This window comes from Triplophysa dalaica, chromosome 1, assembly GCF_015846415.1.
Source record: "Triplophysa dalaica isolate WHDGS20190420 chromosome 1, ASM1584641v1, whole genome shotgun sequence".
NCBI classification, from domain to species: Eukaryota; Metazoa; Chordata; class Actinopteri; order Cypriniformes; family Nemacheilidae; genus Triplophysa; species Triplophysa dalaica.
The window spans coordinates 2,123,150-2,147,953 of NC_079542.1; the positions used below are offsets into that span (position 1 = coordinate 2,123,150).

The 24,804-nt window shown below is 41.7% G+C and overlaps 1 protein-coding gene across 4 annotated transcripts; it reads right to left on the bottom strand.

Moving 5' to 3' along the window:
- Positions 1 to 257: 257 nt before the first annotated feature.
- rph3ab (rabphilin 3A homolog (mouse), b) lies at positions 258 to 24,288 on the bottom strand. Of its 4 annotated transcripts, none has more exons than XM_056757375.1 (17): positions 24,236 to 24,288; positions 21,704 to 21,872; positions 20,850 to 20,979; positions 20,550 to 20,633; positions 20,333 to 20,468; positions 20,201 to 20,245; positions 12,315 to 12,497; positions 11,155 to 11,310; positions 7,627 to 7,706; positions 7,397 to 7,471; positions 5,716 to 5,825; positions 5,305 to 5,431; positions 5,176 to 5,232; positions 4,808 to 4,962; positions 2,504 to 2,585; positions 2,239 to 2,335; positions 258 to 2,161 (listed from the first exon to the last, which is right to left on the bottom strand). In XM_056757375.1, the coding sequence occupies exons 2-17, from the start codon at positions 21,850 to 21,852 to the stop codon at positions 2,031 to 2,033; spliced, it is 1,797 nt and encodes a 598-aa protein (XP_056613353.1). In that variant the 5' UTR covers positions 21,853 to 21,872; positions 24,236 to 24,288; the 3' UTR covers positions 258 to 2,030. The 4 variants fall into 4 exon arrangements, with proteins under 4 accessions (XP_056613353.1, XP_056613337.1, XP_056613345.1 ...); XM_056757359.1 differs by having other exon boundaries at positions 11,155 to 11,313; XM_056757367.1 differs by lacking the exon at positions 24,236 to 24,288 and adding an exon at positions 22,182 to 22,246 and having other exon boundaries at positions 11,155 to 11,313.
- Between the last annotated feature and the right edge of the window lie 516 nt (positions 24,289 to 24,804).

A 24,804-nucleotide genomic window follows, 5' to 3' on the forward strand; every position in this document is an offset into this window, starting at 1 on the left:
TGCAGTAAAATATCCAAAAACCACTAGGCGTGTTTTACATTTTGTTCAGTTGAGCACTTACATTGTCTCAAATGTTTCCACTGATTTGGAAATCGCGTTTTAACCAGCGACACATGCCGTGTCTGGCAGTCGCTCGCCTTACCAAAGAGAGTAGATGGAAAGCCTGCAATCTTCAGCGGAATGCAGGAAAGGAGACTAGAGGCTTTTAAATGTTTGGATGAGGTGCCGCACGTGGTAAAGTTCCCCTTTTACACGTATTTGAAGGACGGCGTACAGTGCGAATGACGCAAATCTGGTCATCTGAATAATACATGCGAACTGTACGCGCACTGCTGGAATTTTGCATTAATTACTTTAATCACCAGGTGGTAACCATGTCCTTTGAGCATCGATTCGAGGAAGTAGAAGAGTACTTGTCCTCAGTAGCCACGGAGAGGTATTACTATATGTCTTAATGCGCATGCGTCAAAAGCAGTGTGTAAGCGTTTGAGTCGAAAGCAGTTAAGCAAGGCTGTACGCTGTTCGGCTTTACGACTACACTCGCATACACTTAAAAAAAAAGAAGTATGCCACAGGCTTAATAACACAATCTCTGCCGTTACACTCGGTTTCCGCTTTCACTGCCGTAGAAACCATGACAAGACAGTCTTGTGGGCAAATGTGAACGTATACGTTTGTAGCGTCTATCAAGCAACTATCTTGTTTTGTGCAGTCGTTATGTAGCACAATTATTCTTTACTGTTTGGAGCTGGTTCTTTCATCAAACACATACGGTAAACCAAATGACCCAAGAAGAATTTGGGACAAGAAGATATAACAGAGAGATCCAGCTGGGATCAATATCGAGTGGCATTTCCTAATGGAGAGAGCTGCACAACTAAATTTGAACTAGACGCTGATCTTGCATGTTTTATTAAACAGATGAGCAACTGTTTAGATCCTTTACGGACAGAAACATATGATTATTATTCTATCAACGACATTAGTCTTATTGTTTGAATGTTACGAATGTCATGTGTATATTTACTGAACAAGCAGTCATCATTTTGAGATCATCTGACTAAATAGTAATGAAGTAATTGTATGAATTTTGATTTCTCATTCACGTATGATTGATTATTAGTGGTGGAGTTGAAGACGACGGTCCTTCACAATTTTAATTGATTTTACAAACTGCGCCTTTAACAAAAAAAACTGTTTTCAAATGCATAGAGATTAGCTCAGACGCGGCCTTTTTCTTTTTCATTAGACTTTGATAAGACACATTTCTGTGCTGCACGTGATGTGATGAGAACAAAAATAAGCACAGAGTTTAAAAGCAGATGAATCAGGCAACACATGCAGACAAACATGATGTGTCACAAAAACGCTTGCGTCTTCATCAGAAGATCTATTAACAATGATAAACCGATCATTTCACCAAATCATTTCTAACAGGACCAAACTTTCTAAACTAGATGACTCTAAAGCATCTGTTGTATGTTTTATCACAACGGTACAGAGTTTCTTCTTCTCGGTATTGTGTTTGTAAACATTTCTCGAGCACAGCGTTTGTTTGTTAGTCATATTCAGTCTTGAGTTTTGGTTTGGTTATCAGAACAGTACAAGGTGACATTCGTTGTTGACCTGTAAACTGGTTGAAACATATTCCGTATCTGCTTCACTTCATACGGTCGAATGCTATTAAGAGGAATTACCTCTAGGATTTTTTTTCAAGAACAAAGAAAAGGCGTTCAAGAAACCTGACATTAAGGCATGCCAACAAGATAAAGATCTGCAGTTTTCACAGTTTCTATTCAACTAGAACTTCGAAATGAAAATGCGCTTCTATTCTACGGGGGCCAGATTAGAGAAGTACAGTAAATATCATTCTGCGTGTTTGTTTTGCACACGAGCGCTGACCTTTGCTCATTTGAATTGGAGTCACAGTGGCCGGAGCTCCCGATGTCATCAGTGTTGGGTGATAAGCAGTACGTGGAGGATTTGCGGCAGGTGAGCGGAGCTCTAAGGCATGCACGAGCGTCCAGACTTTAATCGCTGGAGACGTGATTTTCATTCAGTAGAGTGTGCCAGCGCTCGATCTTCTTGTCCTTGTTCTTCAGGCATTCGTACCAGTGTTTCAAACGCTCGCCTTTGGCAGTGATACCCAGCTGACATCCACCTGAAACAATCACTCATTACCAAAATCAATTGGTTGAAAAAAAGAAGTATATTTCAAGGGGATTTCTTTTTAAATACCTATATAATCGTTGGATTTGCCCATATCATAGTCCCATACAGAGATATCCAGGGTCTTTTTGGCCAGTTCTGCGTGTTTTATCTCATAGCTGAATTCCTGCAGTAGAAGGAGGAGGAGAGAGCGTGTGGATGGGCGTACATGTGAAATGTGTGTGAATTGAAATATGAGAGCTTTTACTCAATGAATCTAAATCACTATGAAGTTAGAGGAAAAATGCAAACAGATGAAATAAAGGAACATGTTTCGTATTCCTCAGATTCATACCTCATTAAACTCAGGGTTAAGGGTTTTCTTCTTGATCTGTGTCTTGTTCTTTGCTTTCTTCCCCATGTCAGGTTTCAGATATCTGCATCCATAAAACATGTGTCACATCATAAACTCCCTTTGGATCATTTGCACATTCATGCATTTGTTCTTCATCTCTCTTTAGCCTTGAGAAGAAAGATGATCCTCTGACGTGAGGCTGTGATGTTTTCTTAGATTTAAATGCAAAACTTGTTTTTATGTGATCTCGCTGAATCAACGTTACCACATCGTTTCATTATCAATTACCTCAGAGATGATGTGTTTTTGTAGGCTGACTCAGAAGTAAGCGCCATGCTGGTTCCCTCGACCACATGTCTATGCATTTTTCACTAGACTTTCGGAAGATCGCAAAATGAAGCTCTGTTATTCACAAAGGGTTATGATGTTTATACGTTTTGTCTGTCAACATAATCTTTGCAAATTAACAACACATTTGTTACTTTTGAGGTGGAAATACCTTCGGCAGAAGTTAAAAGCTAACACAATGCTATAACCACACTTCATATAAGGTCACTCGATATCAACATCACCATCACTAAGCCTCAGATAACTCTTTCAAACTTTATTAAAAATGTGTTCCCTGGTGAGTAATTACTTTATGAATGAATCTGCATCTATGTTTTAAGAGATCTGTGGTCATGTTGCATTTTTTGTGAGCTTTATATGTATGATGAAGCCTAACGTCTTCGCCAGAGGAAGTAGTTGCTTTTAGCTACTTGTAAGTTTTTAAGACACAATAAGGCTTTAAAAAATCACGAGCGGGTTATAATTGGTGTATGTCAAAGAATAAAACATGAACATATTTAGAGGTTATGTTTACCACAGACCTCATTTTGTGCAATTTACCAAAAACACAATAAAAAACCGACAGACTTTGGAGCGATGGAAGCCGAAGCCCAAAAATGCTAAGTGTTTGCATACAAAAATACGTCATCTATGAGGTACTCCATTGAGATACTGACACACAGATCATTTGTTTATTCAAACATTAATCTATGTAAAATATATGTTAGAATATATAAAATAAACACTTATGTCAATGTCAATTCGTAACCACACAAGATTATGGCAGAAAGCCCGTTTTGTCTAGTATTTTCGTAAGCACAGATTTCAACATGTTAAGTAAAATCGTAAATGAATGCAAAGAGTTGTGAAGATGGGAGAGGCGTCAGATCTGTTGTGACTCTGTCACTAATGTTCATCAAAGAACAAAAGAGGAATTCAGTGTGTTTTGTAGCTTTAATTCTGTATTTAATTGTAGACTGTAAAGTGTTTGAGAACTTCCTTCAATTTCTGTATATTTCCCACCTGCAGTTGCAGAATAAAATATCAGAATGTTGGCTTTCATCCATAAAACGATGCTTTTAAAGAAATCTGTTGTTTCTACAATCATTTGGAGATTAAACGTGAAATTATTAGAATGTAAAACTTTAATGTTATGTCCGATTGATTGCAATTAATTAGAAAAAGGTGTGATTTATCCGATTTGTTTTTATCGGTTGACACACCTAAGGTAAATAGAATATGTGTTATGACATTTAACAATTAATTTCATCAAACACGTGTGAATTAAATACAATTGTGCATTTACCCTGTTGGCACAAGCTTCAAAATATGCATTCAAAATTAATTAGAAAGTGGATTTCATTTAATAAATGTGACCCTGGATCACAAAACCAGTCTTAAGTAGCACAGGAAATTTTTTAGTAAAAGACAAAAATACATCGTATGGGTCAAAATGATCGATTTTTCTTTCATGCCAAAAATCATTAGGATATGAAGTAAAGATCGTGTTCCATGAAGATATTTTGTAAATTTCCTCCCTTAAATATATCAAAACTTTATTTTTGTGAGTGGATGTCCTGCCACAGTGACACTGATTAACAACTTCAAAGGCGATTTTCTCAGTATTTAGATTGTTTTGCACTCTCAGATTCCTGAGTTTTAAACAGTTGCATCTCAACAAGATATTGCCAAGTCATACATCAATAGAAAGCTTATTGATTCAGCTTTCAGATTATGTTAAAATAAACATTTTGAAAAAATTGACCCATAAGACTGGTTTTGTTGTTCAGGGTCAAAAATAAACATTTCAAAAGTATATACAGAGCAGTCTGCCAAATGTATAAATGATGAAATCAATGTCAATCAATGAAATTAATTTTATAATAAATTCAATACAAAATGTTTTGTCCGATCATGAAGAAATGTACATCACAGAATGACAATGATATTTTTGCTTTGATAGAGAGAGAGACTCACATTTTAACAAAAGGATCCGAGTATCCATTAGCATCCATGGCTGCGAGATGAACACAGCGTACGACGCCGATGATGAGGCGACTCAGCTGACTGTTGTACATGAGTGATATCAGAATACGGCCTCTCTCCTCAGACTCAACTCCCTCTTTCCCGGTCTGGACAGAGTAACAAAGATTATTAATAGAGTTCGTTTGAAAGCTTAAAATGATAATAAGTGTGAACTCCAAAACTGTCAGTAATTTAACTGAAATACATTTCACGACACGATTCTGTGGAAGTTCCAACACATCCACAGGTGACAACACAAGTGTTGTTGGGTTTAACTAAAGGTTATAGTCAATGATGAATTAATGAAGGTAAAGTTTTACCTCGTCCTCATAGAGAGACATTCCTCGTGCACCTCCAGCAGTGGACGTTCTCTTAGTCTATAGAAAGAGATCTCCGTTAAAATGATTCATATGATTGTATTTTCAGTGCTGATCGTGTGAAGAAGTCACCTGAACAACTCTCTCCAGACACACGCTCAAGTTCTTCTTCTGATTAAACTTCAGCTTCTTCAGAGCAAACCGCGTTTCTCCAATGAACTCATTGTGGCCAAACTTATCCTCGTCACACACAGATATTCTGACACAACAAATAAAATAACACTGTGTAATGCACGCATCTCTGAACAATGAATGTTACATCCAACATATCTCCTAACATACAGCAATGTGAACTTTTCAAAAAAAATAATCAGTGATTAGAATAAAAAACTGTGATTTGGAATAAAACCATAGTAGAATGTGAATTGAAACTTTGTGGAAATATATGTGAATTGTTTAAAAATGTAATTAAATGAGCATTGATCATGTGAAGTGTTTGTGATCCATCAGATTGTGAGCGTGTTACATGAAGAAGAATGAAACCTGAGGGTCTTGCGCTGCATGTCTTCGTCTGTCAGCCCGTGATACACCAGCGTCTCGTTCCAGGTCGGGTTGCGAGTGTTTCGTAGCGTCTTGGTGCGCAATTTATTTGACTGCATTGACGAAAAAGATCAACTATCAACACTTAACCGTAAAACACTTAACTCAACACTGAAGTAAAAATGTTGAGGTGTGCATGACATTAAATACTTCAATGTCACATAAAAACCACCCATTCTCATCAATTGTGTATTAATAACACGCTGTTGCAAGATTGTGTAATACGTACGCCAATGTTCAATGTTGTCTGCATATGATACGCCAATTTCAGTGTTTCAAATTGAACTTTGGCGTATGTATTATACAATTATGACAGCAAAATATCAATCTAAATGCTTACATAAATACATACACTCATAATCCTTGATACATAATCTCTAATATCACAATCAGGGTCATCTCACATTTGCTATTCATGCTTAGATAACTAAAGTCATTTTGTCCCAATGAGAAAAGTATTCAAATGTAGGACTCTGACACTAAAAACTACACAAAATCAGCATAACATCACATTTTTGTGTTCTTGCTAAATTTGTCAATCTTCACATTAGCAAAACGATTACAAAAATGAAGAAGTTCTCACAAAATAACAACGATCCAATTCTTGGAAATTCTGTGAAAATGTCAACCTAACCACGAACAAATGTAGTTTTTACCAGCGGTTTTTACTATGTTAACAGCACAGATTTGAACATTTGGTGTTTCAAATACCCATGTGAGATCTCTCTTCAAACATGTAAATCATTGGTTTTATTTTTACTGCATGATTTCTCATAGTCAGGTGAGTGACATTTTCAGGATTGTCACATCCATAACGCTTCATATTCCTCATAAATGGACACATGAAAATGAAAATAAAGTAACTATTTGATGTTCTATAAAGAGGCATCACTTTTCCATTCATTGTGTATTATTGCTTCAGGATTGTGCATTTTATTTTACAGAAATCTTACAAAGTTAATCGTCTCCAAAAAAACGCGTCCTTTTTTTGTCACATCCACAATGCATGTTTATTATTTACTTTTTAATATATATTTTTTTCATAAACTGATATTTTTTTATGTTTAGACTCTATCAACAATGGTTCAGTAAAATATAAACAGATAGTTCAATATAATTGTAATAAATTCATTCTCTGAGCATTTTTATGTCACATCCATAACACAAAATTTCACGTCCATAACGCTGGAATTGCCCATAATTTAATTGTAAAGTTGCTGATTGTTTAGTAGATTTATTTCACATAGATACAGATGTCAGTCACCTAATCGTGTCAAAATCATGTTAGTCTTGTGACGCAATCGGTGAAAAGAGTTTGAGATGTGTGTCATAAGTGAATCCCGCCTTAGAGTAACTTCAGCCCACAACAAAAGCATCTCAACTTAAAAGAGCTGTCTGTATCTGTATTTTTACGTAGTATCTATTTCTTCTATTGTCTTATTTTATTTCTGACTGTTTACTTTGTTATTTATGTTCTTTGGCACATTTTATCTGTATTAAGCAACTATTTCTAGTATCCTAATTACAAAAAAAATATTGCAAATTTTTGCAAATTACCATCACAAAAGACATTTGAATTGACAATTAATATCAGATGATACACATGACAGCATACAGCTCTTACCTTACTGGCACCGGGTAACAGATGAAGCTTCACATACGGGTCTGCCAGTCCATTAGAATCCATTGGCTTTAAACCCTGAAAGATTTGACAACACAGAAATCAAGAACACTGCAAAGTTTTAATTTGGCGTCAGACGGATACAACACACAGGTCATGGCATTGGGAGAGTTTGGACAAGTGAACAGAGAGAAGAAGACAAGATGTAAGACGCAAGTCTGATGTGAACTTGCCTTTCCTCTGATGATGTTACAATGAAGACTGTTGTTCTGTTGATCATACAGTAAAGTGAACTCCAGAGCTCCCAGAGTAGCTGAAACAAACACAATCGTTACATATCATATCATCTCCACACGCATATACAGTAACATCATGTTAAACACATATGACTGTGTTGCTTTATGCATTTCTTCCTGACAGCAGGCCTCTACACTTAAATTTGCGACTGGATATTAGTCCACAATTTTAAGTGTAATAAACTGCAACAGCCAAGTGACCTTTCCCAAATGAAGTTTGGGAACCACATACTGTGAGAGCTGGAGTCAAAAAGTGGAGTATAGCCAATGGACGGAACGCCCACTGTATGATAAATATTCCCAACGAGTTGTTACAGAAAGTTTGAGAGCTGGCTGAAGGCGAGACACAAAGCCCACACGAGGCTTAGTAAATTATCTTCACTCCCTAATGCAGACATATGTACCCGCCAGATCCCTACGCTCTGCAAACGAACGACGTCTTGTGGTGTCATCCCATAAAGGTAAAAATCTCTCTCGCGCACCTTCTCTTGATCTGTTCCACCTATGTGGAATGATCTGCCTGCTGCTACACACATCTCTTCCATCAACATCTGACTGATCTGTTCTGACTTTATTTTCTTCTCTACTCTTTTCTTCTCTACCCATAAAAAAAAAATGAATGAATGAATGGTTCCGTATACTGTGTTAGGCTATATGAGACCAGTCTTGTTTTTGATTGCACTTATGCCTTTGTTGTACTTATGCTGTCCTAATTGCTTCCGTTACCTACCCCACCTGTAAGTCGCTTTGAATAAAAGCGTCTGCTAAATGACTAAATGACAATGACTTAATGACAATGACTAAATGACTAAATGACTAAATGACTAAATGACTAAATGACTAAATGACAATGACTAAATGACTTAATGACTAAATGACTAAATGACAATGACTAAATGACTTAATGACAATGACTAAATGACTAAATGACTAAATGACTAAATGACAATGACTAAATGACTTAATGACAATGACTAAATGACTAAATGACTAAATTACTAAATGACAATGACTAAATGACTTAATGACAATGACTAAATGACTAAATGACTAAATGACTAAATGACAATGACTAAATGACTTAATGACAATGACTAAATGACTAAATGACTAAATGACTAAATGACTAAATGACAATGACTAAATGACAATGACTAAATGACTAAATGACTAAATGACTAAATGACTAAATGACTAAATGACAATGACTAAATGACTAAATGTAAATCTCAAATCAATGTTATTAATTAGTGTTTTTAATATAGTAATTTTAATGATTCCCTGTGTCTTTCTGTTTGGCTGTGATCTGTGGTGGAAAGTTAGGCTGCAGTATTATCACGTGATTCAACGATAACGTTATATAAGTCCCAGTGAAATTAAAAATGATATTTCTTATTTTTTCATGAAATATTGCAGCGTTTATAGTTAATAGCTTATCAATTTAGATTTTTTTCTTTTTAAAATTCATGAACCCTCATAATCTTTAGATAAATTTGGAAATGCAGGTCCGCCATGAAATGATGTGAACTAGAAGTCTTGGCCGGATCATCCGTTAGCTCCTCCCCTTCAGCTGTCAGTCTGCTGCCAGTGCCATTACAAAATGCAACGACAGTTTTTACATCCAATCAGCTCGCAGGGAAAATGCATGCCACGCCCACTTATTTTCTCTTTTCACCATGAAATGTGTCAGAATACGGAGGTAAAAAGGCTCGCAACTTCTGGTTCATGAGGACTTTAAACTTGGCACAGTGATATGAAACTGTAATGTGATGGACAGATCTGGATCTACTTTATAGGTGTGGGCTTCATGAAAAAAACAACACACACCCTTACGCCCGATTCACATTTCGCGTCTTTCCCACGCGCGTATTCTTTATTTAAAATGTAGGTGGCGTTCTGGTCTGGAGGACATTCTCGCTGTTATAACACCATCAGTTCAAACAGGTTTTTATGCATGAGAAGCGTGTTCAATGTCACGTGTATCTGCAGTGCATATTTATTTCTCTGCAGGGTTGAAGTTTCTATCAATCACAGTCACAGATTAATTTGTGTAATGAAGTTTCTCTGCATACACCAACAGTACAGTTACATTCTCAACTGTGTGAGGTAAAGAAACTATTGAAGATTTATTGTTGCTGTTTCTCTGGCCTCTTTCTATTATATGAACCCTGGAGAGGCTTGATTAAATATAACATTGATCTTAATTTTTTAAAGGATTTACTGCCAAAAAATTACATTATACTTATTAGATTAGTGAACGCATTTATCCAAAGTGACTTACAAAAGAGGAACGTTACCTCTCAAGAGTAAAACAGCTATACTGGCAAAAAAAGTACAAGATAGTTGATGGTCATGCAATGAAATTTTTCCAATGTTCACACTACAAACGCATTAAATTCAGTGACGATAAACGGCTTGATCCCTACTTTGTATTTTTTCAAATATACACACAAACACAAAGCATTCTATATTAAAATAACATATACTGTTCTGCATAATATCATGTAGTAGATTAAAGGGGTCATATGGCGTGTTTTTCTGTGTCTTTGATGTGTTATAAGTTGCCCATACATGTATTAGACACATAAACTTGCAAAAATGAAAGTGTGCAAAAAAAAGATGCATTCTATCTAAAAGCGAACGCTCACCCAGACCTGCCTGAAACACCTGGTGTAACCACACCCCCACAAATCTACATCAGTTGGTGGTCTGATTTGATTAAGACATGTATACGCAAGTAAGGTGGTGTACCTGTCAGTACAATTGAAGAGGAACCTCATATTCCAAATATGGTCAGAGGCGTTACATTTCCCTCACACGCTTGCAGTATTTGACCAATCACTACACACTGGTGAACTGGCCAATCAGAGCACACCTCACTTTTCAGAGCCATGAGCTTTGTAAAAAATCTGAACGTTTCAGAGAGGAGGAGCAAAGAGGAGATACAAACATGCACAGTATGTGGACAATACAGCGTTTTTGAACCTTAAATCGTGTATAAACATTATATTACATCTAAAACAAACCATAATATTAATTTTAGCCGTCATACGACCCCTATAACATTCAAACTTACATCGAACAGATTACTTAACAAACTTTCAGAATTGTGAATAAAAATTGCGCACTCATTTTGACGTCAGAGTTTCTCCACGAGTTCATGTTTTGTGACAGATATGTAAACTATATACCGAGTTTGCAGATCCTCAATACAACTAAATGTTTTTCATCAACGCTTGACAAGAAACAGTGCGAACTGACACATCTACTTCTCTACAGATAGAAGAAAACAAGTGAATATCATCAAAGCCAAGTTTTTTATAGCTGCAGACTAAAAGCAGGAACTACTGAGACACAACAAATCATACCGAGGAAAGCAGGTGTGCTTTTTGACGACTGATACCATTGATAGGAAACAAACACTAAAGGATAGAACTGGATTTCATCTTTAAAACACAGTCTTACTTGCTTCATCAGAGTCATAGCTGTTAGTTTCCTCCTCGTCGTCCACCGGTGGAGCGCTCTGATGTTGGTTATAAACAGTGCTCCTCCGCTCCTCCGGCTCAACAGGGGGCGCTCTCTCCTGCACAACAGTGGATTGATAGTTTCCTCTCTCTGCACCTGCTTGAGACAAACACAACAGCGTTTTATAACCTTATAATAATGCCATCGCTATATTTGATATATATTTGATATAATGTGGAGATGGTGGTCTAGTGGGTTAAACCACTGAACTGGTAAATCAAAGGTTGTTGGTTCAATCCCAGCATCCACCACCAGTGTGTCCTTGAGCAAGACACTTTACTCCATGTTGCTCCAGGGGGATTATCTCTGTAATAAGTGCACTGTAAGTCGCTTTGGATAAAAGCGTCTGCCAAACGACTGAATGTAAATGTAAATGTAAATGATGTATCTATATTTCACATGGCATATAAATATGAATGAACACTGTTTCTGTAAATGCACGTGGATTGTTAGTTAGACTTATTTGAGATAGACCCATTATTATCGAGTTGTTTTGAAAATAGTTTTGAGGCGAGATCTGGTCTAGTAAGTGGCATTGTAACGTGATGTTTAAAGGTCCTGTATATCATAGCTTTAATGATCATGGGATAAAAATATAAACTGTTGAATCGTCTGGCAGGAGACTTAATCACTTAAACACCTCCGGCCATTCCGATGGGTCATTTCATTGGTCACAGATACCGCTGAGTCTCCCACCCAATACAGCTCAGTTTCTCTGTGTATCTTAATCTGCTGAATTGTTTTGTTGACCATACTGGCTAACACCATGCATTCCCAATGAGGGTTTAAAGAATGTTTTCCCCCAAACTGACTCCGCCCCCAGGCCACGCCCCCAGCTATGAGTTAAGTTTATGAGAGAGTGTTGTAGGTGATTGCTGGTTTTTAGTGTGTTATGCAGTTGCAGAGCTAATGCTATTTAAATAAAACCTTTACAAAAGATACAATTTTACCTTCATGTTTTTTAACCTTATTTAATTCTTTCTGATTCTTTACATCTACGAGAGTCTAGTTGTTCAAAACATAGTGCAAAATATAAAGAGCGAAAAACTTGAGACGTATGACCGGAAAACAGGATAAACGCAAAATAGATTTGTTTTTACCCGGCTGGGCTGCGGCAGATGTAACGGGTCGGGCTGCATTCACATTCACCATTTTCTTCATCGCTACAGGACTGTTGTGAAGACCTCCGTCTGACTCTGAGGAACAGCGAGACTGAAGATCAACAGGTTTTGGAGCCACGGCCGGTTTTGGAGAGATCTGTGGATTTCTTGTTAGCTCTGAACCTAAAAAACAGAAGTATATTTGTCACATATTTGTAATGTATATAGGTTATCAGCTGTGTTTAGAGTAATATAAATAGAATTATATACTTATATACAACATATTTGTTTATCTTTTCAACCAAACGTATTTTGAAAGTTTCGTGGTTTTAAAAGAAAGGATACATGTATTGTATAGTATAAATATGCTTGTGTAATTCTTATTTATGAGATGTCAAATCAGGCTACAGAAGGAAAATAAAAGTGTTGGGGAATACAAAGAATATAGTCAACGATTCACGAGTTCACCTACACAGATAACAGTGATGCTGATAGGGATAATGATAGAGCTTGGTTATGAAGGTAATGCGTATTTGGCGTGTTGTCCGGGAAGCGGGCTCCGAGCTCGCCAGATCTATCCGAGCCCGAAACACTCTACCTTGGTATGAGTGAGTGCGCCGAGCTCGGAACCGGTCTGAGCCCAGAGCACACCCCCCGGGGTTCCTGCGGGATATTGAGCTTTGGAGAGGAGCCGGGGTGGAGGAGGGATGCTTAATCTTATGAGATCGAACAGGTAAGATGGTTTCCTTATTTATTAGCGAGCTCGCTAGGGCTGATTGTGTATACGTTGTGATTGCTGATTGTAGACCAGCCGGCTGATTATATGCTTCGGCTCCTCCCGAACTTTGTTAATTAAACATCATTTCACGAGTTCACCTACACAGATAACAGTGATGCTGATAGGGATAATGATAGAGCTTGGTTATGAAGGTAATGCGTATTTGGCGTGTTGTCCGGGAAGCGGGCTCCGAGCTCGCCAGATCTATCCGAGCCCGAAACACTCTACCTTGGTATGAGTGAGTGCGCCGAGCTCGGAACCGGTCTGAGCCCAGAGCACACCCCCATAAAGCGAGAAAGTGGGACAGCCGCCGGAGTACGCATACCCCCCAAAGCGATGCTGAGCGCTGCGGAGGCGTGGCCTGCGTTCGGGTAGAGACGAGAGGATGAGGGCTCCTTAGGAGATGTGGTTCGTTATGAGACAAGAAGGGGTAGGGGTTCCTCCGAGGATGGTTGAGACTGAGAAGGTGAAAGGTGTCTGCTGCAGTGATGAGAAGTTTGAATCCACGAGTGGCTGGTAGTAGTGCGTAGGGAGAGTTCCTAATATGGATTTTTCGGGAACCGTCCAGAATGAACATGGCTTCGTGTGTGTCCCTGTTGTTGAGACTTATACTGGAAAGAGGCGACTGAAGGAGGGAGCCGGCTGTAGTGGAGCGCCTGACGGAGGCTCCTGCTGGGGTGATCATGCTGTAATGCTTGCTTCCGTGAAAAGTCGTAGGTGGCAGGAAGCGAAGCGCAAGCTCTGGCCTCTGTGGAGGCGATCGCTGCGGCGACGCTGGCTTCGCCGCCTTAGATGGAAGCGCTGGCCTCTGCGGAGGCGATCGCTGCGGCGACGCTGGCTTCTGCGCATTAGATGGAAGCACTGGCCTTTGGGAGGCGATCGCTGCGGCGACGCTGGCTTCTGCGCATTAGATGGAAGCGCTGGCCTCTGTGGAGGCGATCGCTGCGGCGACGCTGGCTTCTGCGCATTAGATGGAAGCCCTGGCCTCTGTGGAGGCGATCGCTGCGGCGACGCTGGCTTCTGCGCATTAGATGGAAGCGCTGGCCTCTGTGGAGGCGGTCACTGCGGTGATGCTGGCTTCTGCGCCCTAGATGGAAGCACGGGCCTTTGCGGAGGCGATCGCTGCTGCGACGCTGGCTTCGGCGCTTGTGGTAGGTGCATAGGCGTCTGAGGAGCAAATCCCTTCTGCAACGCTGGTTTCTGTGCCTTACATGGAACCATGGGCGTCTGTGGAGCCGATCCCTGCTGCAACGCTGGCTTTGGCGCTTGTGACAGAAGTGCTGCGGATGATTCCTAGTTGCAGCACTTGGTTCCATGCCTGAAGTGGAAATGCTGGCCTTGGCTGAGGCGGTTGTGACGCTGACTTCTTTGCTTGGAATGGGAGTGCTGGTCTCTGCCAGGGTAGTCGCTGCTGCGATGTTGGCTCCTGCTGTTAAATCTGCTGCTGCAGAGCCTGAGACTTGGGCACTGGCCCCTGAGCCGGTTGAAGCAGTGGTGAGATCTCCTGTTAGAGAGATTTAGGCTGGCATGGAGGATGTTCGAGCTCGTGTGTGTGAATTATGGATTCTCTAGATGATTTTGGAAATGAGGGTTCGATGGGCTTCCCTGATGATAGAGCGATCTGACCTGATGTAGCTCTTGAAAGCTTCCGATGTCCAGCGCCCTAGTGCTTGGATTTGAGACTGCGAGAGGCCTTTTTGGGCTGCTGTGGTTGCTGCGCCTATGCGGAAGGAGTGGCCGGAAAAGTGGTCTGCGGGGATACCGGATAGGAGCAGGACAGCTTTTAGGTGCTTTTGGAACCAGAAGCGTGTAGCTGGGCGGTTAGACTCGTCGACGAATAGAGGATCCGTTGCGGTTTTGGTCTGGGATTTCCTGAAGTGGAGGTAGGCTAGGAGGGTCTGGTAAGGTTGAATTGGTGAGTGGAGATTGAATATATAGATGAAATGTCCTCTCCTGGTTTGGTCCGTCTTGCTCTGTTTAATGGAGAATGACATCGTCTCTGAATCGACTACTGACAGGTCGGATACCGTTGGGTGAGTTAGGGGGTTGAAAATGGATGTTGTGGAAATTTCTGAACATCTTAGAAATCTGAAGAATGCTAGGATAAACATGGTGTCGAGTGTGCGATCGACGTGTTTGGAGTGGTATCCTTTACGGAGGATGGAAATGCATCTGGTCAATATATCCAGGGTTATAGGTTGCCTTGCATCCTGGCGAGCAGGCTGGGTGCGTTGAATGCCCTTGATAAGCATAGATGTTTGGGAGCTGGCTATGGCTTCAGATGGCGAATTGAATATGAGTTTGTGGAAGAACTGAACTCCACTCATGTAGCCTTTAATTGAGCTGGCCTGGAGGTTTTTTGAAGAGTTTAGGAAGGAGATGAAGGAGGTGATGGTGAGGACAGAAAAATCCGGAAAGGGAATGTTGAACGCTAGGTGAAAAGACTTGAAGCTTTTCCATGCAGTGAGGTAAGATTGGAGGGTCCTGAGGGAGACGGCTTGGATGATGGAGTTTAGAGAGGCGTCGAGGAGGGTTTTTAGGGGGTGGTTAGCCGGAATATCAGCTCCGAATAGGGAGGTACCGGTGTTGGCAAAGGGTCTGCTTCGGGTGCCAGCAGCCTGAATTTCTGGAAGGCAAAGCGAGAAAGGGCGTCAGCAATCTGATTTTTTGATCCGGGAATGTGTTTGGCAGTTAGAATGAACTGGTCGCAGGCTGAGATCCAGATGAGGCGTCTGAGGAACGGCATTATGGCGGGGGAGTGAGAGCGGCCTGTGTTGATACAATGGACTGTTGCCTCGTTGTCACAGTGCACGATTATGCTGGAAGCTGACCACTCTTTTCCCCATAGGGATGCTGCGACGACCAGTGGATATAGCTCAAAAAGAGCTGAAGATGCTAAAGCCTGGGGAATCTCTAGGACCTGGGGGGGCCAGGTGGACGCGAACCAACGGCCTTGGTAATAGCCTCCGAAACCGACGGAAGGGGCGGCGTCTGTGAATAGGTGAATATCGACGGGGGAAGAGGCCATGTCACTGTAGAAAAATGACAAGCCGTTCCATTGTTTGAGGAATTTTATCCATAAGCTCAGCTCATCGAGGCAGGAGCTGGATATGGATAACGAGTCCTCTAAAGCGTGTGCGGATGATGCGAGTGAGAGGAGGTGTGAAACGAACGGGCGGCCTTGCGGGATTATTCTCATCGCGAAATTTAGATGGCCGAGAACAGACAGAAGCTCGCGTTTTGAGCAGCGGGGATTTGCTAATAGGGAGGACGCGATCAAGATCGTTCTATCGATTTTCTCTTTCGGCAGAGAAGCCTGGAATTTAAGCGAGTCTAATTTAATTCCGAGAAATTCGATGGACGTGCTTGGACCTGAAGTTTTGTCTGGGGCGAGGGGAACGCCGAGATTTTTGAAAACCTCCTGGACTTTTGCTAGATGTGCCGCCGGGAACGAGTCGGGAGACGAGATGATTAAAAAATCATCGAGTAGGTGGATAAGGTACGGAATTGCATAATTGTTAGAGAGAATCCAGCAAATTGCCTCTGACAACATGTCGAAAATTTTTGGGCTGCTTCTGCAACCGAAGGTGAGACGGACAGAAAAGTAAAATTTATTGCGCCATCGAATGCCGAAAAGGTGCCAGAAGTCTGGGTGGATTGGCATAACTTTAAATGCGGATGTGATGTCTACTTTTGCTAGCCAAGCGCCACGACCGGCATGTTTTATTAAAGTGATGGCTTGTTCGATGTTATGGTAGTGCAGGGAAAATTCCTCGATCGGAATGAGGCTATTAATGCTAGGGAAGGCAGAGCCGTGTGGTGACGAGAGATCAAAAATGATGCGCTTTTTTCCAGAGAATTTACGTGTTGCTATGCCAATGGGGCTGATGCGAAATGCAGTAAAAGGGGGAGCGTCGAAGGGGCCAATAATGAAATTAGCGTCGATCTCTTTATTAATGAGGAGATCGACTGACTCTGGTTCGGCGAGCGCAGACTGGAGGTTGGGGCATATTAAGCTGTGTGATGGAAGACTGATGACGCCTGGGTCGAAACCGTTCGAGAGACCGGTCAGAAGATAGTCAGTGAACTGAAAGTCGGGGTGCGAGGACAATTCGGAAGACAAGAAATGTTCACGGGAGTCGAAAGGTAATTTTTTAGGTTTTTATTCTGTGTTTGAGGCAACGGGCACACGATTCGAGCGTGTGCTCCGCTACAAAATGAGCAAACGTGCAGGAAGCGACAACGTTGCCTGGCGCATCTTCCGACGTTGAAATTCCTGCAAGCCTCCAAATTGGTGGGTTGCCCCTGGGTTTGGTGAACTGGGCGAGTTGGCAGGCGCGGAACAGAGCAGGTAGATTTGGGAGGCGAAGCTGAGCGTGGGGGAAGAGAGGGGGTGACTAGGGGACAATCGATTGTGGTATGCGCTACTGAGCGACATACCGCACATGAAATATTGCGGACGCCCAGGAAAACCCTGTTATGCAGCTCAGTGTCCAATGCTCCCCAGTAGGGGCACTGGTTCCACTGAGCCACACGAATGGCACATTTGGCAGAAAAAAGTTTGTGATACGTGTAGAAATGCGCGCCCCCATAGGAGAGAGCGAGCTCTGCCACGATAGCGAGATAATCGCCCAGCTCGCGTCTCCTATGAGGGAACGCAGTGCAGATCACGTCAGTGTAGCGGGAAAAAGCAACGGTAAATTCGGGGAAAGAAAGTGTGCGGGTGTGGCTGGGTGACTGATTTTTTAGCGTGAGCGACAGATCGCCGTAAGTGATCTGCCGCTCGGTTGACGGAGGTGATAAAGGTGAGAGGAGTAAATAAAGATCTGTGTCCGCACCTGTCAAGATCTGCGATCTGATGTTCCCGGAAACTGGAGGCGGTTCCAACGCTGGTTCGTTAACCGGCACTGGCATTGCTGTCGCCGTAGCCAATGTGAAATTTGGTCGGCTCTGCGGGAGAGAGAAAATGGAGGGGATTGCAGCCGCCTGAGCGGCTAGCGGAGTCATGCTCGCGCTAGCGGTGGCTTCTAAGGGGGCGGTGAACTGGCTGAGGACCGGTCCCTGCATCGCTAGCTGAGGCAGCCTCGCGCTAGTAGTCGATGGGGGGGCAGCGGGCCAAGAGCCAGGGGCGGGGAATGGGTGAGAACGCACCGGAGCTCCGGGTGCTGTCGAGCCAACGTTTCTTATGCGGCCCGCGCTGTTTACTGCTGGCGGGATGTTGGCTGGAGGTTGGAGCTGGCCTACAGCTAGAGGGACGAGTTGCTGGAAGCCTTCGACCGGACGGTTCGTGGCGTCCTGGAAATCCGTGGCGGAACCTGCGCTCGCGGAGGGCCTGCTGTGCCGGCTTGCCGGCGGACGGCCACGACGAGCCGCATTGGTGGATTGCCCGGGTCGGGAATAGGGGGAACCACGAGCCTTGCCCGGCTTGTCAGTGGTCTTTTGTGGAGCTGACTTCGGTGGGGCGGTGTCGGCCAGGGAAGAAACGTAGAGGCAGTAAAGCTCCGCCTTGGTCATCCGCCTATGGAACTCGACGTCCGCATTGGATAGAGCCAGCCGTAGGCCCTGGACGGTCCATTTCTGGATGGCGGGTATCGTGTCGTGAGTAGAGGTATAGGAAGAAGCCGGTGAAGGCGGCGGACGTCTCTCTGGGGCAGGTGATGAAGTGTCACCTCTGGTTTTAGCCTTGCGAGGTGCGGAACGTCGGAGCTGGCGGCCGCGTGATGAAGCCGGGGAATCTTCTACTGGATCCGATCCCGAGCTGGAAAGATGGGACGCGCTCATCGGCGCTGAAGGGTTGCGGTATATCGGTGCGTCGTCGATGACGCGGTATATCGGTGCGTCGTCGATGACGGGGGTCTCGGATATAGCGTCGAACTTCAAGTTGATGCTTAATCTTATGAGATCGAACAGGTAAGATGGTTTCCTTATTTATTAGCGAGCTCGCTAGGGCTGATTGTGTATACGTTGTGATTGCTGATTGTAGACCAGCCGGCTGATTATATGCTTCGGCTCCTCCCGAACTTTGTTAATTAAACATCATTTAAAGTCACTAATGCTTCCTACAGGACTAAACTACGTGAACCCTTCTCTTCTGTAAACACTTGACAGGCAAATGAAGAAAAAAACACTAACCTTCTCTCTTTCTCTCAACAGGTATTGAACTCTCTGTAAGTCGCTTGGATAAATTACTAAATGTAAATGTATAGTAGTATTTTTACTAGTGTTGTCAAACGATTAAAGAATTTAATCTGATTAATCGCACATGACATTCATGTTTATAATAGGGCTGTCAACGTTAATGCGTTACATTTTTCAGATTAATGCGTTAAAAATATATTGAACGCCATTTACGCAACAACAGTTTTTCTATCATCATTGTCTGGGGTTACATTATATAATCAAGATCTTATTCATAAAAAGGCCTTAAAACTATTCAGGCGCAATATGAGATTGACATGTCTAGTATAGCTTGACAGCTTCTGGCTGTGGAACACGGCTCAATGTAATGCGACAGATGTCCCGTCTGGTGTATACAGTCACGGGATGTGATTTCGTAGTTTTAATGAGGATTCTTTATTATTTCGTGCATTTAGCAGTAAAGACTGTAAAGTGTTTGAGAACTTATTTATTTCTGTATATTTCCTACCTGTTAGAGATCACTAAAATAAACACGAAAATGAATAGCGTATGTTTAATTTCACTATACGTGTGCAATTAATCTCTATTAATCTCGCCAAAGGATGTGATTAACCCGATTAAACATTTAATCTATTGACAAGATCACTAGTATAAATATAGTTCTACATTGTATTTATTTCACATTTGATTTTCAAATTAATGTAGAAACAACATATTTCTTTAACAGCATCATTTTATGAATGAAAGCCAACATTTTGAAATTAGTACTGTAATTGATGTCACCTTTCAATTGAATATTTTTTCTTTATTTGAACTAATACTAACTTTTGTTTATTTTCGTCTTTCCTCCTGTAAAGCTGCTTTACAACATTGAAACATTGTGAAACGTCTCTCCATAAAGTGAATGTCATGATGCATCTCTGATGGAATAACTCTGAGCTTGAGATGGTTTAAATCTGGGAGCTCTTACTTGTAGCCTGAGACTCTGCAGCAGGTGGGTGACCCTGTACTGGACCTGATAAACATAGGAGGAGGATTTGAGCTGGACTGGAACAATAAAAAATGACGATAAAAGTGTAAAACGAGCGGCGGTCCAGCTGACCTGCGACCTGTCCTTGAGGCCGTACAGCAGGGGTCCGCTGAGGACTGGGGTCTTTGCCTCTAGAGATGGGAATGGGTGAGGGTAAGAACTGTTTCGGGAGGCCTTTGAAGAACCAGGCTCCAGATCGTTTCCACACCTTTAATAAAAACTTGGAGGAGTCAGAGGAGTCGTGAAGTACAGCTAGAGTTTAGTTCTGGGTATGATAACACTTGCCCACCTCTCTCTGTTCGCTGCAGATCTTGCAGAGCCAGACAGATCGCGGTCGAGAGTTCGCCTGTACTCCACACTTAGTACACATGTTCTGAGGAGATGAACGGCATTAAACATCGTCAATACTCATCGCGCTGGTCCAGAAGCACCTCCTGTTTCCGTTTTAATTTTTAATTTCACATTTACAATTCAGTCTTAAAGATGTGTATTTAATATTCTGATTCAGCTCTACGCGGTCATGTTTACTTTTGTATGCATCGGCTGATCTTTGGGATGTACGGGCTCTTGGCTGAGTAATGTTTCTCACCTTCTTGCAGTCCTCGCACACCACAGAGCTCACACCCGGAGTTCCCAGCTGTTCTCCGCACAACAGACAGCGAGACACTCCGTCACCACACACCGTTTTCTTCATGTTATCCAGACGATTCACCAGACGCCTGCCGGAAATACAAAACACAGACATGTTTACTCTCATCATAACATATGCTGTTAAAACACTCCTTGTGTTACATTGAGTGCGTTTGAGTGCACAGTCTGAAGCTGATAACAGGTGAGGTCATGTAAACGCGTGAAGCAGTTTTCTTTTATGGGGGAAAGCTCATAAATGGCGCAAGCAAAACCCGCTCAATAACAGAATCGAATCATGCAGTCGACATAGAAACGGAAAAATGAAAAACTACTGTTGCATATGTAAGAACTGCGGACCTGAGAAGAGATATAAAAAACAGCTTCTGATTGTTTTCCTGCTGCATTTTTGTTTATTAAATAGATTATCGACGGTGACGTCACTGCATATGAGATACCCGGTAAGTCTGAAACTTCCATGTTTTTTTGTGTAGCCGGTTTATTACTTTGCATGTAAACACATGCACAAAGCTGAGTTTTGATACATATTCCGTTTATTTTGTGCATGTAAACGCACTTGTTGTAAAACATTTATAGGACTATAAATGTAATAAATGTAGATGTTCTGTTCAAACGTTGAACTCAAATATTATAGTTATTCTTCATTTATTTGTCCTTTTATAACTTTAACCCCGGTGACTGGGTGTGATATGTTTTTTTCTGAAACCTGGGTCTCCTGAAGCACTACTCCTTTATGAGATGATGAAAATAACACAGACAGTGTGGTGTTTATATTTGCGTGTGTCATCATCTCACCCGATCCTCTCCTGCTCCATCGCCTCCATTTTTTCAGCCCGGGCGATGACGCTGTTGATGATCTCCTTCTCCTCATCGGTGAGTTCAGCACCGGCGCACGGTCCAGACGACACGTGGACACCTTTAGTGGCCATCACAGCATCTGTCATTGTGAGCCGATCACTGACACCTGTGATGATGAAGACAGCAATGAACATAGTGTATGAACGGGTTGTGTTTTATAAAAAAATGTTTACTATGATGATGCTGTTTAATCTAACACCTATGTTCTTAAAATGTTATCATTTTGATTTCATGGGGTGTCATCTGGCCCAGTTTTCAGATTTATTCATCTATATTCAAAATGATTTCTGCATCAAACCGACATTTAACTGATGCAGAAAAGAAAGCCACGTGTTAACAGATATTTCATAATTAATCGGTTAACAACAGATGTTGAAAAGACATAACAATGTAGAATTTACAGTAAGAAGATTACTGGTTGATCTTTGATGAATCTTTAATAACAGTCACATTTCTGCTCAACATCTGACTGCAGACGGGCGTACATTTATCATCTGGATTGATTTTTAAAGACAGAAAATCTTTGCCAATGTCAACTTTGTGGAAAAGTGTGTAATTAAAAAATGATGAGGAAAGATCCAGCTGCATGCGGACAAGTTTCTAAAAATAAAATAAAAAGGGTTACTGTACAATTTAACATGAACTTCAGTGATGTCACATTAGTTGAATTCTCTTTCAGCCTTAGACACAGACACACATTAAAAAAACTAACTAACTGGATTTGCTCAGTAGTTTTGTGAAAATGAGTTATCGTGCTTCACTTTCTTCAAGTCTAAGGTTTCACGTCTGTCTCGGCGAGCATCAGCACACTGAAGATCTCAACACATACAGCAGCTGTACGACTGAAAGCACCGGCTCGCCACGGGATTAATAAATTAAAGCAAGACTGACGGACAGATCTCCAGCAGCTACAGCTCAACAACTCCACATGAGAGACTTCATGGAAAGAGTCCTTAACATCTGAAGAGCTAGCAAGACATTTTATCAAAATTTTGTTTGATAGTTAAACTGTGAATATACATATGACCGCATATATTTCATTGTGTAGTACGTTCTTTATGTACAAGTGTTTAAAAATCATACGATAATTATTATATTAAAATCTAACTTGGAAAGGGTAAATACACTAAATTAGATCAAAACGTATGAAACACTAAAATTCTTGTGTGTTCAAATCTGATGCGCACTTTGAAGCTATACACAACCATCTAGCAAAGGTTTCAGATCGTCGTGATGTTTTAAATCTGTTCATGAGGATTCAGTCCTGAGCTTAACATCACAATACTGAGATGAACTAATGGATCTCGTAATTTTGGCAAAATGCCTTTATTTCTTTACCGCATGCCTGTCACCAGGGTGTGGTGCGCTGGTGCTTGTCCTTACACCCCCTGGTCAATGTCTAATATGAGGAGGTGTACAACACCTGGAGAAAGCTCTCTCTCATCATCCTCAGTCATCTCAGAGTTGCTAATGTGCAAACATAGATCCAGAAACACTTTTTGAGCCAATGCTTTCAGTAAATGCTGACTAATCACTTTGTGTCATCTTTCCGTGATACATGCAAATTAATAAACCTGTCTAAAGATTCAATCTTACTTTTCTCGTCTCAATATGTTTCCAAAACACTGCCCCCAGTGGAACAGAGTATAATGCATCTTCTATGGCACAATGTGTCACATCTCATTTTTGCAGTTTGCTTAGACTACGTATTAAGAATTATAACTTGAGGTAAAGCCAATCGTTGATAGTGTAATTTGTGCAGCCCAGCAGAATCACAAAACATGAATGTAAGAGCATGGATGACCTACTTCATATCCGCAACATCCCTGCATGTGTGAAAGGAAACGTCTATTCATATATAGACCCCATGAAAAACGAACTCCTCTGTGGTCTTGTCAAGTGATATTGATTCTAAACAGAAACGGATGGGATGCAGGGATGCAGGGATGCTGCGCAACAATGGTCCAGCCCACAGGCGCTCGCGCAACGTATGTGGTTCGAGTGAACGCGCGCCGCATTGACATGACACACCTTGCACTTGTCATGTTCAGAACAACAAACACACGCCAGACAAAAACGCACTCGTATATTCCCATCTAAAACAACAGATGCACATGCTTCACAGCGCAACGTCATTCGTCCGTGCACATTTTCATTCATGCGCGTTTATGCTTGACAGCGCGCAGAATAAATCCGTACAGATTTCACCGGCTCTTATCTAACGGAGGCTTTAAGATTCAACAATTAAGACCTCACTGTGCAGCAGAATCTTAAACGAATCCATTTCATCATACAGCGTTTGTGTTTCAGTCATGCAATTAATCGTTCCACGATCTGTGTGAGACGCAAACGTTTGCCCGCAACATTGTAAAGCCCTGTCATTGTTTCTAGCGTTACATTACGAGACCCGGTATATTAATAAGACGAGGAGGAAAAAACATTCTTGAGAAAATGTGTGTTTGTTCTCACCTGCTGCCAACAGCCCACTGAATGAAGGCGACTGCACACAATGCGGAGAGTTGCAGCGCGCGACTGCGCATACAGAAGAGCGCGACTGCGCACACAGAGGAGCGCGGATCTACCGGAGGAGGCTCGTGGTCGTTATGTTCGCTCCCGTAAAATTCTCGTCAAGTCTGATTTCCCCCCTTCACGCCCGTGATGCTTTGCTGTGGAAACCCCAACGCTGACCGTCATTGAAATGACGAAACCCAGCGAAAGATGAAAGTTATAATCGGTCTTTATAGCTTTAGTCAGTCGGAGGAATGCAGCCTACTGGGATGAGACCGAAGCCATGGAAACTGTCTTCATCATGAAGCATATCATTCATTGAAAAGCAATTAACAGCTCTCAGTGGGTTGATAACATAAGAAAAACGTATGCTACATAAATATAATTATAAAGATCTCATAAATTTGAGAGAAAAATGTTGTCATTGGAAATGATCTATGAATGTATTGCATTGCTTATTTTAATGAAATATGTAAATACTATAAATTCTGAGGTGGAACTCTGTACCCCTGCATTACCCCATTTCAAGT

Excerpts from the sequence above, each read along its gene's own strand:
- rph3ab (XM_056757359.1), bottom strand. The coding sequence starts at position 21,852 with ATGACAGATGCTGTGATGGCCACTAAAGGTGTCCACGTGTCGTCTGGA. Across the intron at positions 5,826-7,396 it reads TGTTACCCGGTGCCAGTAAG|TCAAATAAATTGCGCACCAA; the intron begins GTAAGAGCTGTA and ends TCGTCAATGCAG. Across the intron at positions 2,162-2,238 it reads CAAATCCAACGATTATATAG|GTGGATGTCAGCTGGGTATC; the intron begins GTATTTAAAAAG and ends TGATTGTTTCAG.